The sequence below is a fragment of the Lepidochelys kempii genome, chromosome 1 (genome assembly GCF_965140285.1).
Source record: "Lepidochelys kempii isolate rLepKem1 chromosome 1, rLepKem1.hap1, whole genome shotgun sequence".
NCBI lineage: Eukaryota > Metazoa > Chordata > Testudines > Cheloniidae > Lepidochelys > Lepidochelys kempii.
In genome coordinates, this window is record NC_136380.1 from 184,629,151 (window position 1) to 184,642,829 (window position 13,679).

A 13,679-nucleotide genomic window follows, 5' to 3' on the forward strand; every position below is an offset into this window, starting at 1 on the left:
ACAAGGGACCTAAGGTATTTTTAACAAATTGCACTCCTATAAGATTGGCATCAGAACATAAAGTGCACCTTTTATTTGTACACAGATCTGTAATATTGTCATGTCTCACCCTCATCTTTATGAGTGATCCAGTTTTTCTCTCATGTAGGTATCTTATGTATGGAGGTTGGAACGAAAGACATGGGGTGCATGCTGCCAATAAGGGGAGAATCCTCAAAAGCTGGACAGATGTTTTGTAGCATCAAGAATTATTATGTTGAACAGGCCTCATAAGGAGGAGGAATCAAAGGAATCCAGAATTTATTGTTTTAAGCGATTCAGTGTTAAGATTTTTGGTTAATCCCCTCAAAGTGTAAAGAAAAAAGATGAGAAGATGATCCTTGAAGGAACAAGATCTGCTCTGATTCAGAAGTCCTGAATTTGAATATCACAGCATATAACTCAAGTTCAGCTGTCTTGTGTTAGCTCACCAAAATCCTCTAGATATTTTAACAGGGGACAAACTACTCTGGAACTTTTGTGAGCACAATTTTGAATGTCATTATCTATTTGCAGTATCTACAAGAAATTACTGGATAATTCTAATTCCATATTCATCTCCTTGGGCATATATATTTCATCAGGACAATATCATAAATAATTTGAATGGAAAATTTGAAGATTCCCTGAACACTGTTAAAAAAAAAAGGGGGAGGGGGTCAGGCAAATTGTGGAGTATATCCTTAGCTCACTATCCAGATTTACACACATCACATCCACTAATTTTAATGGGAGTTAAAAATATAAATCCTCACAATACATGGAGATGTGAATATGCCCCAGTGTTTCTGTGCTGTAGAAGCAGTTCCTGAAGCCTTTTGGCTACAGTAGTAATTACATAGAAGATAATGGATAGCCCCAAAGTGAATACAAGGCTGTAATTCACTCAAGGGAATCTGCTCATGTCATGAACTGCAAAAGGACAGTGCATTACCCTGTAAGTATAATATATAGCTTTTAAAAATGTTAAACAACATTCTTTCCTAATTTCTTGAGTGCTTCCCAATTTGCAGCATTATTTTATGGATTGTTATCTTGGATCAGGGAAACTATGCTCCTCCTAAAAGACATACTTGTGGGCAACTTTTTTATCAGAAGTTTTGTTATAATATTGGTGATACAGTGTAAATGGTTAATGTAATGTATTGGTTATTGGGTACAATTTACTAAGAACAGTACTCACAGGTTCTGAGATGTAGTCTTGCTTTGATGTGCCAATAATTATCATTCATCATGTTAAAAATTAAACATCCACACCAAGGTAAGACACCAAGGTAAGACAAGATTTTACAAATAAGTGCAATGTAGATTTTGTATAAAACAAATGGTTAAAATGACTCTCAAAACTCAGAAAAGTCAGCATACAGAAACAGTAGAACCTCATTAATCCACAGTAATCCAAAGGCATCTAGGACCTTCCATGCTGGTCAGTGGTCCATCTAGCCAAATACCCTGTCTTGAATGTGGCTATTACCAGAAACTTCAGAGGAAGGTGCAAGAAACTACACATGTGGCAATGAAAGAATTGCCTGCTTCTAGAGAAAGCATCTTCCTAACTCCTAGTGGTTAAATACTGATTTATGTCCAGAATCATATGGGTGCTTTATAATCCCTTATAAAACAATTTTTATCCTGTCTAATTTAGCTGCCAGTAGATAAACTAGGTTTATGCTTTAGTGAGTATCATGGATAAACAGGTAACTCCTGGCCTAATGCAGGTTACTCCTGCTGTTTCGGGAAGAAGACCGATAAGTATGGCAGATATGAAACTGGGAAACTACCTTGGGCAGGAACACCAAGTGCGGCCACAACTGGACCTCATCTTTGTAGAATAACGTACAGGATGGTTCTGAAGTAAGCACCCTGATCTCAGACACCGTGCAGGCAGACATAACTGAAACCAGGAACGAAATCTTCCAGGAGAGAAGGAGAAGGGAGCAGGAAGCCAGAGGTTTGAAGGGAGGCCCCATGAGCCTCGACAGCACAAGATTCGAATTCCAGGGAGGGACAAGGTCCTGGACGTGAAGGTAAAGATGCTCCAGACCTTTCAAGAACCGGGCCATCATGTCGTGAGTGAAGACTGACTTGCCTTGGAAGGGAGGGTGGAAAGCCAAAATAGCAGCCAGGCGGACCCTCATCAATGACAGGGACAAGCCCTGAAGTTTGAGGTGCAGAAGCTAATCCAGGGTCACCTGCACCGAGACCTACTCAGCCCAGACACGTCATTCCAAAGCCCAGCACTTAAACCTTTTCCACTTGTACATGTAAGTCGCTTTGGTGGAGGGCTTTTTACTATCCAGCAAGACCTGTTAAACCAGGGCCAAGCACTCCCGCTCTTCCGCATTCAGACATGCAGTAGCCACTCTGACAAGAGAAATGCCTCCAGGTTTGGGTGCAGAAGACTGCTGTGGTCCTGGGACATCAGGTCCAGACAGAGAGGTAGCCACAGTGGGGAGGCTACTGAAAAGTCTAGCAGCGTGCGGAACCAATGTTGGCGAGTCTGCTCGGGGGCTATCAAGATAACCTTGGTCTTGTCCTGTTTGATCTTCACAAGGACTCTGTGGATTAACAGTACTGGCAGGAAGGCATACTTCAAGGCCCTGACCATGGGAGCAGAAAAGCATCTGACAGGGAACCCCTGTCCATCCCTTGGAGTGAACAGAACACATGGCATTTCCTGTTCTGACAGGGTGCGAACAAGTCCACCCGGGGAGTTCCCCACTTCTGGAAGATCATATTTATCGCCTGGTCCTGCTGAAGCAATCTGCTAACACGTTCCTGGTCCCGAGCAGATGCCCGGCCATCAGATGGATGGCATGCCGCACACAAAAGTCCCAAAGGCTGAGAGCTTCTTGGCAAAGGGCTGACAACCTGGCTCCACTCTGTCTGTTGACATAATACATCGCGGCAGTATTGTCTGTGAGGACCTGTACCATCTTGCAAAAAAGATGGGGCAAAAAAGTCTGGCAGGCCAGGCCAGGCAGACTGTTTTTAGCTCCCTAACATTGGTATGAAGGGCCAGCTCGTCCTGCAGCCAGCAGCCTCGTGTGCTGAGCTCACCCAGATGGGCTCCCCAGCCCAGGTCCGAAGCATCTGAGACTAAGTTCAGCAACAGGGCTGGGGCCAGGAAGAGAACTCCCTCCAACACCAACCCAGGGTTCAACCACCACTCCAGGGATGAGACAGAATGTGATCCGGCACCCTAACTTCCTGGTGTAGGTCGTGTCTGTTAAGGATGTAAACAGATGCTAGCCAGGCTTGCAGAGGCCAGAGCTGGACATGACTGACCACGAATGTACAGGTGGCTAGGTGGTCCAACAATCACAGGCAGGTGTGAGCCATGGTGAGCGTGTGGTTCTTCACATGGGAGATCAGGTCCAACGTGGCCTGAAAACGAGCCGCCAGAGGGAAGGCTCTGACTCACGTGAAGTCGAGAACCAATGAACTCTATTAGTTGGATCGCCTTAAGATGGATTTTTGCTCGTTTATCAACGGACACCCATTGCAGCAGATCAAGGCTCCTCTGTACTTCTCCCCAAGACCTGCCCTTGATGAGCCAGTCATCGAGATATGGGAAGACCTGGACCCTTCAACATCCCAGGTAACCGGCTACTGGCGCCATATACCTTTTGTGAAGACCCTTGCGGCCGATGAGAAGTCAAAGGGCTGCCCCATGAATTGGAAATGGCAGCCATCCACTATGAAACGGAGGAAATGTCTGTGACCTTGGAATATGGGAATAAGCATCCTTCAAATCAAGGGCAGCATACCAGTCTCCCGGATCCAGGGAGGGGATGATGGAAGCCAGGGAGACCTTGAGAGACATGTTGAGGCGTTGCAGGTCCAGAATGGGTCTGAGGCCCCCTTTTACTTTCAGGATGGGAAATAACAGAAGTAGAATCCCTTTCCTGTCATGTCTCAAGGGACCTCCTCCACTTGCAACCAGGCTGAACAGTAAGGACAATGACGGTTGAGAAAAGAGAGGGGTGGATCCTGGGAGGTGAGTGGGACATCACTCTCGACCACACCCTCAAAACCAGCACTTCTGGCCCCTGGCGCTTTGCTGGGCCACACAGGTGAGCAGGAGGAGGAAGGGCAGTGGCGACTGAAACTAACATCCCTGTTCCTTCTCCTTGCAGACCCTGAATGAGACTGCCAAGGCATGGGCAGCAGTAACTGCTTTCTTGCAGACTGTGGAGTATGCATGACCAACAAGCGAAGGGTAGCCTGAGTGTCTTTTAACCCATGCAGCCTCACATATGTCTGCTCTGAAAAAAGACCGATCCCATCAAATGGAAGGTCTTGGATCAAGGTCTGCAGTTTTTGTGAGAGCCCAGCAGTCTGAAGCCAGGAGTGCCCCTCATAACCGCCTCTGATGTCATCAGCCTAGCCACCAAGTCTTCCGTGTCCCATGCCATTTGGAGGGAGCAGTGAGCCACCCTCCTCCACCAGGGTGCTGAATTCCTGGGCCAAACCTTGCAGGAGGGACTCCTTGCACTTATGGATGGAGTCCCATAAGTTGAAATTCTATCTCCCTAGGAGTGCCTGATGGTTTGCCACCCAGAATTGTAGTCTGGCAATTGGACCTGTTTGGGAGGAAAAGTTATTCAATCTTTTGGCCTCTTTAAGTTGAGTTGAGCTGGTATGCCTTTTTTTATGTTTTTCATTGGCCAAAGAGACCACCCACCCAGGGAAGGGTGGGTGTAAAGATACTCAAACCCTTTGGCTGGGACAAAGTATTTCTTTTCAGCCCTTTTAGAGGTGGGAAGGATGGATGAGGGAATTTGCCAGAGGGCCTTGGCAATTTTGAAGACACCATCATTCACACCGTAGTGCGACAGGGGCCAGGGTACAGGCAGACAGGACATTAAACAAGGTTTCCACCTGCTCAGCCATTTCCTCCACCACCAGGCCCAAGTTCTCGGCCACGCATTGAAGCAAGGCCTGGCGTTCTTTAAAATCATCCGGTGGGCTGGCCCTCAAGTCCCACAACCACCCCATTTGGGGACGAAGATGATGACTGTACAGCGGGGGGAGGCCCCGGAGCATCTTCCCCCTGGGAGGGATGGGGTGGGAGGCTTAGGGGTGGGTGCAGTCTCCTCTGCTAGGACCTCTAAGTGCACCTCATGCACCGAGCCCAGTGCTGTCGGTGCCACCAGCTGTTGCTCCAAGGCGGCAGCCGATGAGCGGTGTGAAGGGGATATTGCCATGACTGGCACTCCCCACAAACTCCAATAAGGCCACTGCACTGACCACTGGCCGTGCTGCCAAGGCAGTGCTGTCAATGTTGATGTGACCTTGGGTACCCATTCGAGCTGGTGGCGTCTAGGTGAGGGGCTGAACTGCCCTTCCTTGCTGAAGGAATCTCTTTTTGGTGACACTGTTGATGCCTTAGTCTGTGTGCTGACCATCGCCGTTGGAGACTGGTGCATGGAGTGAGGATATTGGTGCCGGTATTGAGGGGACCAGTGCCAAAGGAACCGGAGATGTGACAGAGAATGCTACCATGTGGTAGTCTACCGGAACCTGCACCAAAAGTCCGACCACCAGCAGGGCAAATGGTGCCAGTAATACGGAGACCGGCATCTCCCTCTAGTCGATCCACATCAAAATGGCAGGGACCATGATCATAGTGCTGGTGACAGAGGGCGAGCCCCAGAGAATCTGGGCTGCAACTCCGGTGATTTGCTGCAAGGAAGTGAAGAGCGCTGCTTTGTCTCAGGGGATCAGTGGCACTCCACTGCCTCGAGAGGTTTTAGCGGCTGGCATGCCCTCATGGGGAGCCTTTGCCGATTCCTGTGACACGTGCTGTGTCGGTGGCGTGGGTAGAGGCCTTTGCTCTCTTGGCGCCAAGGGAGCTTGTGAAGGCACTGTCAGCGGTTTAGATCCCATGCCATTGCCAGGAGTTGGTGTGGGGGGTGCACTGTGCAACGAGGCCCGAGGTACTCGGCAAATCCTGGTGGGATGGCACGGAAGCTGGATGAAGGGCGGACTCCATGAGGAGAGCCTGTAAACAAATATCCCGCACTTTCTGCATGAGGGGCTGAAAGTTTTTACAAATACAGCTCTTATCTCTCATGTGTGATTTCCCCCAAGCACTTGAAGCAGCTGCTATGGGGGTCGATTAAAGGCATAGGCCTGTTACAGTCCAGGAGACTGGGGCATGCCTTACTTGGGGTGAAGTCCCCCCTGGGACACTAACTTCTACCTACTAAACACTAACTACTATAAACAAACTATTTACAAGGCCCTAAGGCTCGAAGGCAGAGGAGACTAAACCGCTAGACCTTGCTGAGCAAGGAAAGGAGCTGCAACTAACCACCACAGGTGGTAAGAAGGAACTGAGAGGGTGTAGGGCCGGTGGTGCCTGATATACCGATGCATGAATGTGGCACTCAAGGGAGTGCTGATCCTACAGATACTGGTAAGGCAAAAATCTCTGACAACTGTGCACTGGGCATGCACACGTAGGATGGAATCGACATGAGCAAGCACTCAAAGAAGAATATCTTATCGCTGCAGAGAGCAATTATATGAATTTGAAGAAATTTGGATCCTTGTTCTTGATACATTTGGATGAAGAATGCTGAGAGAGCTCAGATAATGCCAGACTTCTATTCCACCTCACCTTTTTTGCTTTTTCCCCTCCATCTTCCTGCCCCTTTTCACTTTTTTTGCTTGTTTGTGTATGGCATTGTTATTATTTTCACCATCACCCTAACATTTTATGTCTGTATAATTTGTCTGATTTGCATGATCTGGTCTTGCAGCTTTAACAAGCTGTAACTCCGTAATTGCATAATGTTATTGGCTACTTATGAAATATGCAGAATTTGGTTACATACACAAGCTGTAAGTCTTTTATCTTTCTGTATTTGTTATTGTTTCCTTATGAAAATTAATAAAAAAATCACAAAAAAGCCAAACAAGAGTGTTACACTTCCAAGACATTATCAGCAGCTTTTCTCAGTCAGATTTTACTGATTTGTCCTCTTTTCTATTTTAATGCTATTTCCATCTTACTCCGTTTCAAGACAGCTATTTGCAAACTGTTTATAGAATATAAACAACGCCTAAAAGGGAAATGTCCTTGAAGCAGTGTGTGCAGACCGATTACTACAGAGCGAGCAAGCTAATACATAACCCTCAGTCTTGGGAGAATTACTATTAGTTTGAGACTGAGGCATTTTTCATTTAAAAAAAAAAGAAGAGAAATTCTACCATACTACTGCAGGATTGACGCTCCCCCTCCCCTCCCCAGAATATTTCAGATGAATCAACACTTGAAGGTTACCAGTTCATTCTTCAAAAGCTCTGGGGAATTACTGACCCCTAAACAGTGTCGTTTTCCATGATTGCTTCTTTGGAGCCTTCTGTAATGCACCAGGCTCACTAATAGATAAATAACCAGCTTAAAAACTTAAATCTGACAATAATCCCAATGTTTTGTGCACAGTAAATGAAATGAAACTGCTAATGTATTGTTAAAATCTATTAGAGTTTACTAGCATCAGTGTTTAATCAGATAACTAGTAAATTCACAAATCAACATTTGAGAGTGAACAAGGCTACATGATCAAATTCCTGCAGACTCAGCCATCTGCAGAAGAACTTGGAAAGTCTGCACTTTATCTCCTTCTTTATTTCTTGTGCAATCGGAAAGGAATGACAAGAGGAGACTATATACAGGATCCCCACTGAGACTCAGTCACATAAATTATGTATTATGCAGACAGTATTCTGCTGATGCTATCTGATCCCCAATTCTCAATTCCTTGTTTTTGCTTCTATAAATAGCTATTGCAGCTTTTCAGTTGTTAAACAAGTAGGACAAAATCAGAAACCTTTCCCATTTAATAACCTCTGCCAAGGAAGAATAAGGTAATATTTTTCATAACTGTGATGTCCTCAGGACTTTAACAGTCTGGGAATACATGCAATGCTATGCTGTTGATAAGATACTGGTAGTAGAAGAGGGGGAATGACCACCCTGAATATTAAAGAGGGGAATGCCCTATTTTCAAAATGATCAGTATAACTTGCTGCTGTGCATTTTCCTATCAATTCTAATCTGATCAGGACAACTTTTGTTTTTTTTTCCCCCTCCCCTAGACCCAAATGCTTTGGCTGGACAGACTGGACCTGACCATGCTCTCATAGGAGGAATAGTGGCTGTAGTTGTCTTTGTCACATTATGTTCTATAATTCTGCTTGGACGATATCTGGCAAGACATAAAGGTAGGACGGATTTAATCAAAGTGCAATCACCTTTTGCAGCAATACTTCCTCATGATTAGTTTCACCCTCAAACACTCTCGTGCCCTCTCTGCCCCCACCTCCCCTTGTAATTTAGTTGCCTGGGAAAGCTCACGCTCAGAAGTAGCATCTGGTTTTCCCATGAGGTCCTGATTTTGTACCCAATTTTACAGTTGGATTAACTGAAGCAAAAGGATGTTGAGCAACCTGCCCAAGGTCATGTAGTGAGTCAGTGGCTAAGGGAGATTTAGAAGGAAGAACGCGCCTAGATTCTAGCCCTTTGCTGTAAGCACTCAGTTAGGTGTCCTCATCATTTTAACTGTTATATTAATTCCACAGAATATATATGGTTATTGAAATGAGGCTTTAACTATCAGAAATCATGATAAAACTTTAAATAAGTTGTGTTAAATACAAGGAGTAAAATCCTGGTCCCACTGAAATCAGCATGAGTTTTGCTATGGCCTCCAGAGTAGCCAGGATTTCACTCCAGGAGCAAAATTCTGAAGTCCTGACTCAGTTTTTACACTACGCTTATTGAGGGAAAAACTCCATTAGAGTCAATGGAGAGAAGGGTCTGAGTAAAACAGAGGACAGATTTTAGAATCTAACCGAGGTGATTATTTAAAAAAAAAAAAAAAGTTTATGAACGCTTAATGTCTGAATGGCTTGCAGCGTAGTTGTTAACCTTAGTTTACCTTCCTCCCCAAAAAGTATTACTATTATTAAACCTAATTCTACCTAGGGTAGTCATGCGGTTAGCAAACACAAACTGATAAAATATTTGTTTTAAGTTCAGAAGAACTGTGTGAAAAATTACAAATTTCTAATTAATCTGGTGACAATGTGTCAGCTTTGCTCTATTTCCTGGCTGAAAACAAATGAGTCCCAAACCAATGTAAATATCACTTTTCACAAAGTGACAATTGTCTGTTGCATACAGCTCTATTAATATCCTGCTCTTATACTATTTAGCAAAGCAATGTCAGTGGCAATGTGAAGCAATTGGGTTAACTTAATGCAACTATTTTCAGTTTTGCACTCCTAGAGAATCTTAATTATCCTAGTCTGTGGAATTAAAGAGCAAATAAAAAAAATGGCCTACACCAATGTGAGAGTACAAAAATAATTAGAAGCCATTTTTCAAAAACATGTGTTTAATGAAATCTAAGCTATTCAAAGTTAATTTTCTTACCCATCTAGATATACCATATAATACACAGTGATACTATTGTATGTTAAAATATTTCTTTGCTTCATGCCACTGGAGATAGAAAAAATATGGTTTTGAAACTGCTGTACCTTTTTCCCCCCATAGATATGTGAAAATATATGTGCATATGGGACAAGTGTTATGAATCATAATTACTACTTGCCCAAATTAGAATGTTATATGTACCAGTACAGTTAATGCTAAAATTGTGCATCAAGTTCTGTTCTGCACCACTCCACTCATTAAACCAGTTAGATCTTTGTTACAGATCTACTGTGCATAAAACTATCTAAAGTAAAATTACTAATTTTTTTATTGTACTAATTCCCATAGGAACATATTTAACAAATGAAGCTAAAGGAGCTGAAGATGCACCTGATGCTGACACAGCCATTATCAATGCAGAAGGCAGCCAAGTCAATGCAGAGGAGAAAAAGGAGTATTTCATTTAGATGCAGACCTAGATTCTCTGAGTTTTACTTATCAGGCTGACTGCTGGAGAAAACTGGCTATCATCTTTCAGAATTCATTTCTGCCATCTTCTGCAAACTTTATTAACTTCCATACTGCTATAAGTAGCCAGTTTATGCCAACAATCAGTTGTTGACAGCATCATTCTTTCTTTACAGTACCATCCACAATGCAGGACATTTCTTATTGCCTAAAATTCATATCCATTGCTCTCTTAACATACAGTGCTTGAATATACAGCCTTAACAATGTTAATCTTCATCTTAAATCATGCTGTTGAGTTTTCTACATTTTTAAATATTATATAGCTTTCTTCTTTTCCAGTTTTCTTTTACCATGGTCCCTATCAGTATGTCATTGGATGATTTTCATAACAAATACTATTCGATAAGGACCTAATGTACTTACATAAAACATTAAATCTAAGATTAGAGGTTTACAAAGAATGTTTTATACATGTCTATAATTCAAAGGCAACTTGTTTTTGAAACATATGCCCTAGGAACCACAAACTGAAAACATTATAGTATAGTTTCTTGTATGCTTGGATTTGGTGGAAAAGGAGTATCAATACGTCATTAAAAATGGTACCTTGATACTAATTCCATGCTTGGGTGGTAATTAAATCATACTGTATTATCTATACAGATGCTGCAGAGTTAGATAATTGTAGCTTCATTCTGAAACAAATTAATTCAGCCCTTTTACTGCTTTTTGGGATCACAAGATTAGATACGTTCCTATAATTTCGGTTTTAATAATTTATTTGCGTCATATGGACTCACCTGCCTATTCAGATTTGTAGTGTTCATGGGGCACAATTGCAAGGCATTTTCCTATCTGTATATAGTGCATATAATAAATCCAATTAAACATTATTTGATACATATTTAACTTTTTTGGCTATAGCTAAGTCAGTCACAAGTAAACATTTTCTAATGTCCATTATATCCCTTTAGATATGACTTAAATCAATATTCTAAATAGATAACATGTATTAGTATTTTCTGTCTGTATGTCCTAGCACTGTTCAGCAGCAAACTTTTCTAGTTCTTGTTAATTTTTCTTTGTTATACAATGGAAGCACAATGTTATATGGAAAGATAGTTTTAAGCTAACAACCAGTGCACAGCCTCAGGTTTTGAATTACAACCACATTTGATTAATATCCTTAAAAAATACTGTTATGTTGCTAAATTCTCGATTTTTAATTTGGCAGTTCCACAGCTGCTTATCTATGTTGGGTTGCCAAAAAAAAAAAAAAAAGAAAAAGAAAAAAAAAGAAAAAAAGAGTTAAATGATATATGTTTTGTGTATACGGTAAATGGACTAATTCTTTATATTAAATTCCTGTCTATGCATTTTGTGGGGTACAAACTTATGTCACAGTGAATGATAGAGAATTTCTGCCAATGCTTTTAGCTCTATGGTGAAAGTCTCTCTAAAAGTCTCATGTTCTTAAATATGACAACAAAACACTATAAGCCCAATGGCTTATTTCCTCTTCCACTGAAATAAAAATGGTGCCAGATCAACTCTTGGTAGTGATTCCATGCTGGAGAATGAAAATCTGTATCATTTGGAGTTCATCTCTCTCTCCCAAGTGTTGCATCTTTGAAAAATAGTATTTCTATATGGTTGCTATACTTGTGAAGTCTAAAAGCATGATGGCTTAGTGTAAAGGATTATCTCCTGGGATTTATTTTTTGTGGGGGTGGGGGAGGGAGAATCTGAATACATCATCATGTATTAAGATAAAATGGAAGACAAAGGTGCTGTGTCAGATTATTTATCAGAAGAGTATAAGCCTATTAAGGAGAATATTATAGTATTTTAATTGTTTTCTTTCTTTCTTTTTGTTGAAACATTTATCTTGTTAATTTCTAAGAAAAAAGAGGGTGATGTTGATCAAGCAGCACTTTTTCAAAATATACAGAACATAAATAATATGATGTGGTTGAGTGTTAACATAATAAATCATATACAGTATGACATTTTAAAGAAATAAGTCTGCATTGATGTGATTGCATGCTTGTTTTTACAGTTCACTCCATACCATCTGTGGAAAAATGCAATAATATGTTAATATAGTATGGTAGTTTGAGAGAACCAGGTAGGTGCTACTAGACACATTGAGACTAGTATAGCTTTTCAAGATATTCATGTCTTTCAAAGCATACACTTTTAAAAGGTTGGCAAAGGAAATCATTTAGTTTAGTACCAGAACAGAAAGGTTCTTGTCACAACAGTAAGTTGCATTAACAGCATTACAATACTGTATATCTCAGTCTGGTTAACGACTTAGGGTTTGAGCCAACAAATCACTTAAGCACGTGAGAAGATCCACCTAATTCAATGGAACTACTCAAAGTAAGTTTTTTGCTGGATCAGGGCCTTATTTATTGAAGTGGAGCTGTTCATCAGTGCTGCTTTTACATCTTCATACATTCTATCTAAACTGCACTTTGCTTGAATTGTAGAGTCATTGCTTAAATCATTACTTACCATGACGTCAAGTGAGACCTTCAAATGTTAGAGCATCTTTAGATGTGACCACTCAAAGCCGTCTTGTCAGCGTCGTGTAAAACCAGCATTGAAACATTGCAAAACCAGAAATAAATTGGACACTTAAATTACATTGGTTGTTTTTTTAGTTAAAACTCTTAATGTGTGCTAATTTTCAATAGATTTCTGATTTTTCCACTGTCTTGCATCTTGTAATTTCATTTACATTTGTGCAAAGTGGGTGTAAAAACACTACACCCAGTATAAATGAATTGAGAATTCTGATTGTGTAGTTCTTTACATCCATCTACATCTACATGTTCAAATGACTTCACTGGGTGTAAGGTAATAAATACAGAGCCATTCCCTTTGTAAGCAACATCATGGCTCACTTAGAACTGAGTATAGTATTCAACAGATAAAAACACATTGTCTTTCTCCTTTATACAAAAAGATCCCATTCAGAAATACTGAGCCCATTATAGTCTCAAGAAATCTGTTAAATGTGTAAAATGAAAGCTCCGAATGGGAACCATGTTAGTTAGAATGTTAGTATAACATCCAGACCTACAAACACATGCAATGTAATTTACTCAAGACAAGGTAGCTAATTACTGCCAGTTTACAATGTCCATTGATTATTTTTAACTTTCAAATGTAGAACAATGTTATTTTTTTAATGCTCTGACAACATAATCATTAAACAGGCATGTGGCATCACAGGCAAATGGGTGCATCTTTCCATTCTGTTTAGTGTCATCAGAGAATCCAAGAAGCAGTTTAAAGAACCTGATATTTAAGTTGAGGCTAAGAATTTTATCTGGAACACTTAAAAATGTCTTCACATTTCTTGCACTGAGACTTCCTCTATAAAGAATACATGAAGAAAACCAACTTTTCTAAATAATACATGGAAGTTAATGTGTATTTTCATTATAGCATAATATAGATATAACTATCTCAATGAAAAGAAAGGACAGGATCATCTGTAATTATGTAATTCAGCTGATTGTAAACAGCACTGAAGTTACCATGTACGGACATGTACTTCCATGTAACACAGCAGTTATAGTGTAATTTAGTGCCACTTATTGTAAAGTGTTACCAAAAGGAAAATGGAACTCTTACCTTTACTAATCTGTTCAAACTAAAGTTAAATTTAGTAAATCAACACCAGGAATCTGACATTCCATTT

The 13,679-nt window shown here is 41.2% G+C and overlaps 1 protein-coding gene across 4 annotated transcripts in view; it reads left to right on the forward strand.

Annotated features, from left to right (window-relative positions):
- The window catches only part of CADM2 (cell adhesion molecule 2), a 1,024,844-nt gene extending 1,012,232 nt beyond the window's left edge, over nt 1-12,612 (forward strand). For all 4 annotated transcript variants that reach the window (XM_073304112.2, XM_078847945.1, XM_073304121.2 and 1 more), the window contains 2 exons: nt 8,152-8,277; nt 9,842-12,612. In XM_073304112.2, the coding sequence (XP_073160213.1) occupies nt 8,152-8,277; nt 9,842-9,960 (245 nt within the window). In that variant the 3' untranslated portion in view covers nt 9,961-12,612. The remainder of the gene's footprint in view (nt 1-8,151; nt 8,278-9,841) is intronic.
- The last annotated feature ends 1,067 nt before the right edge of the window (nt 12,613-13,679 follow it).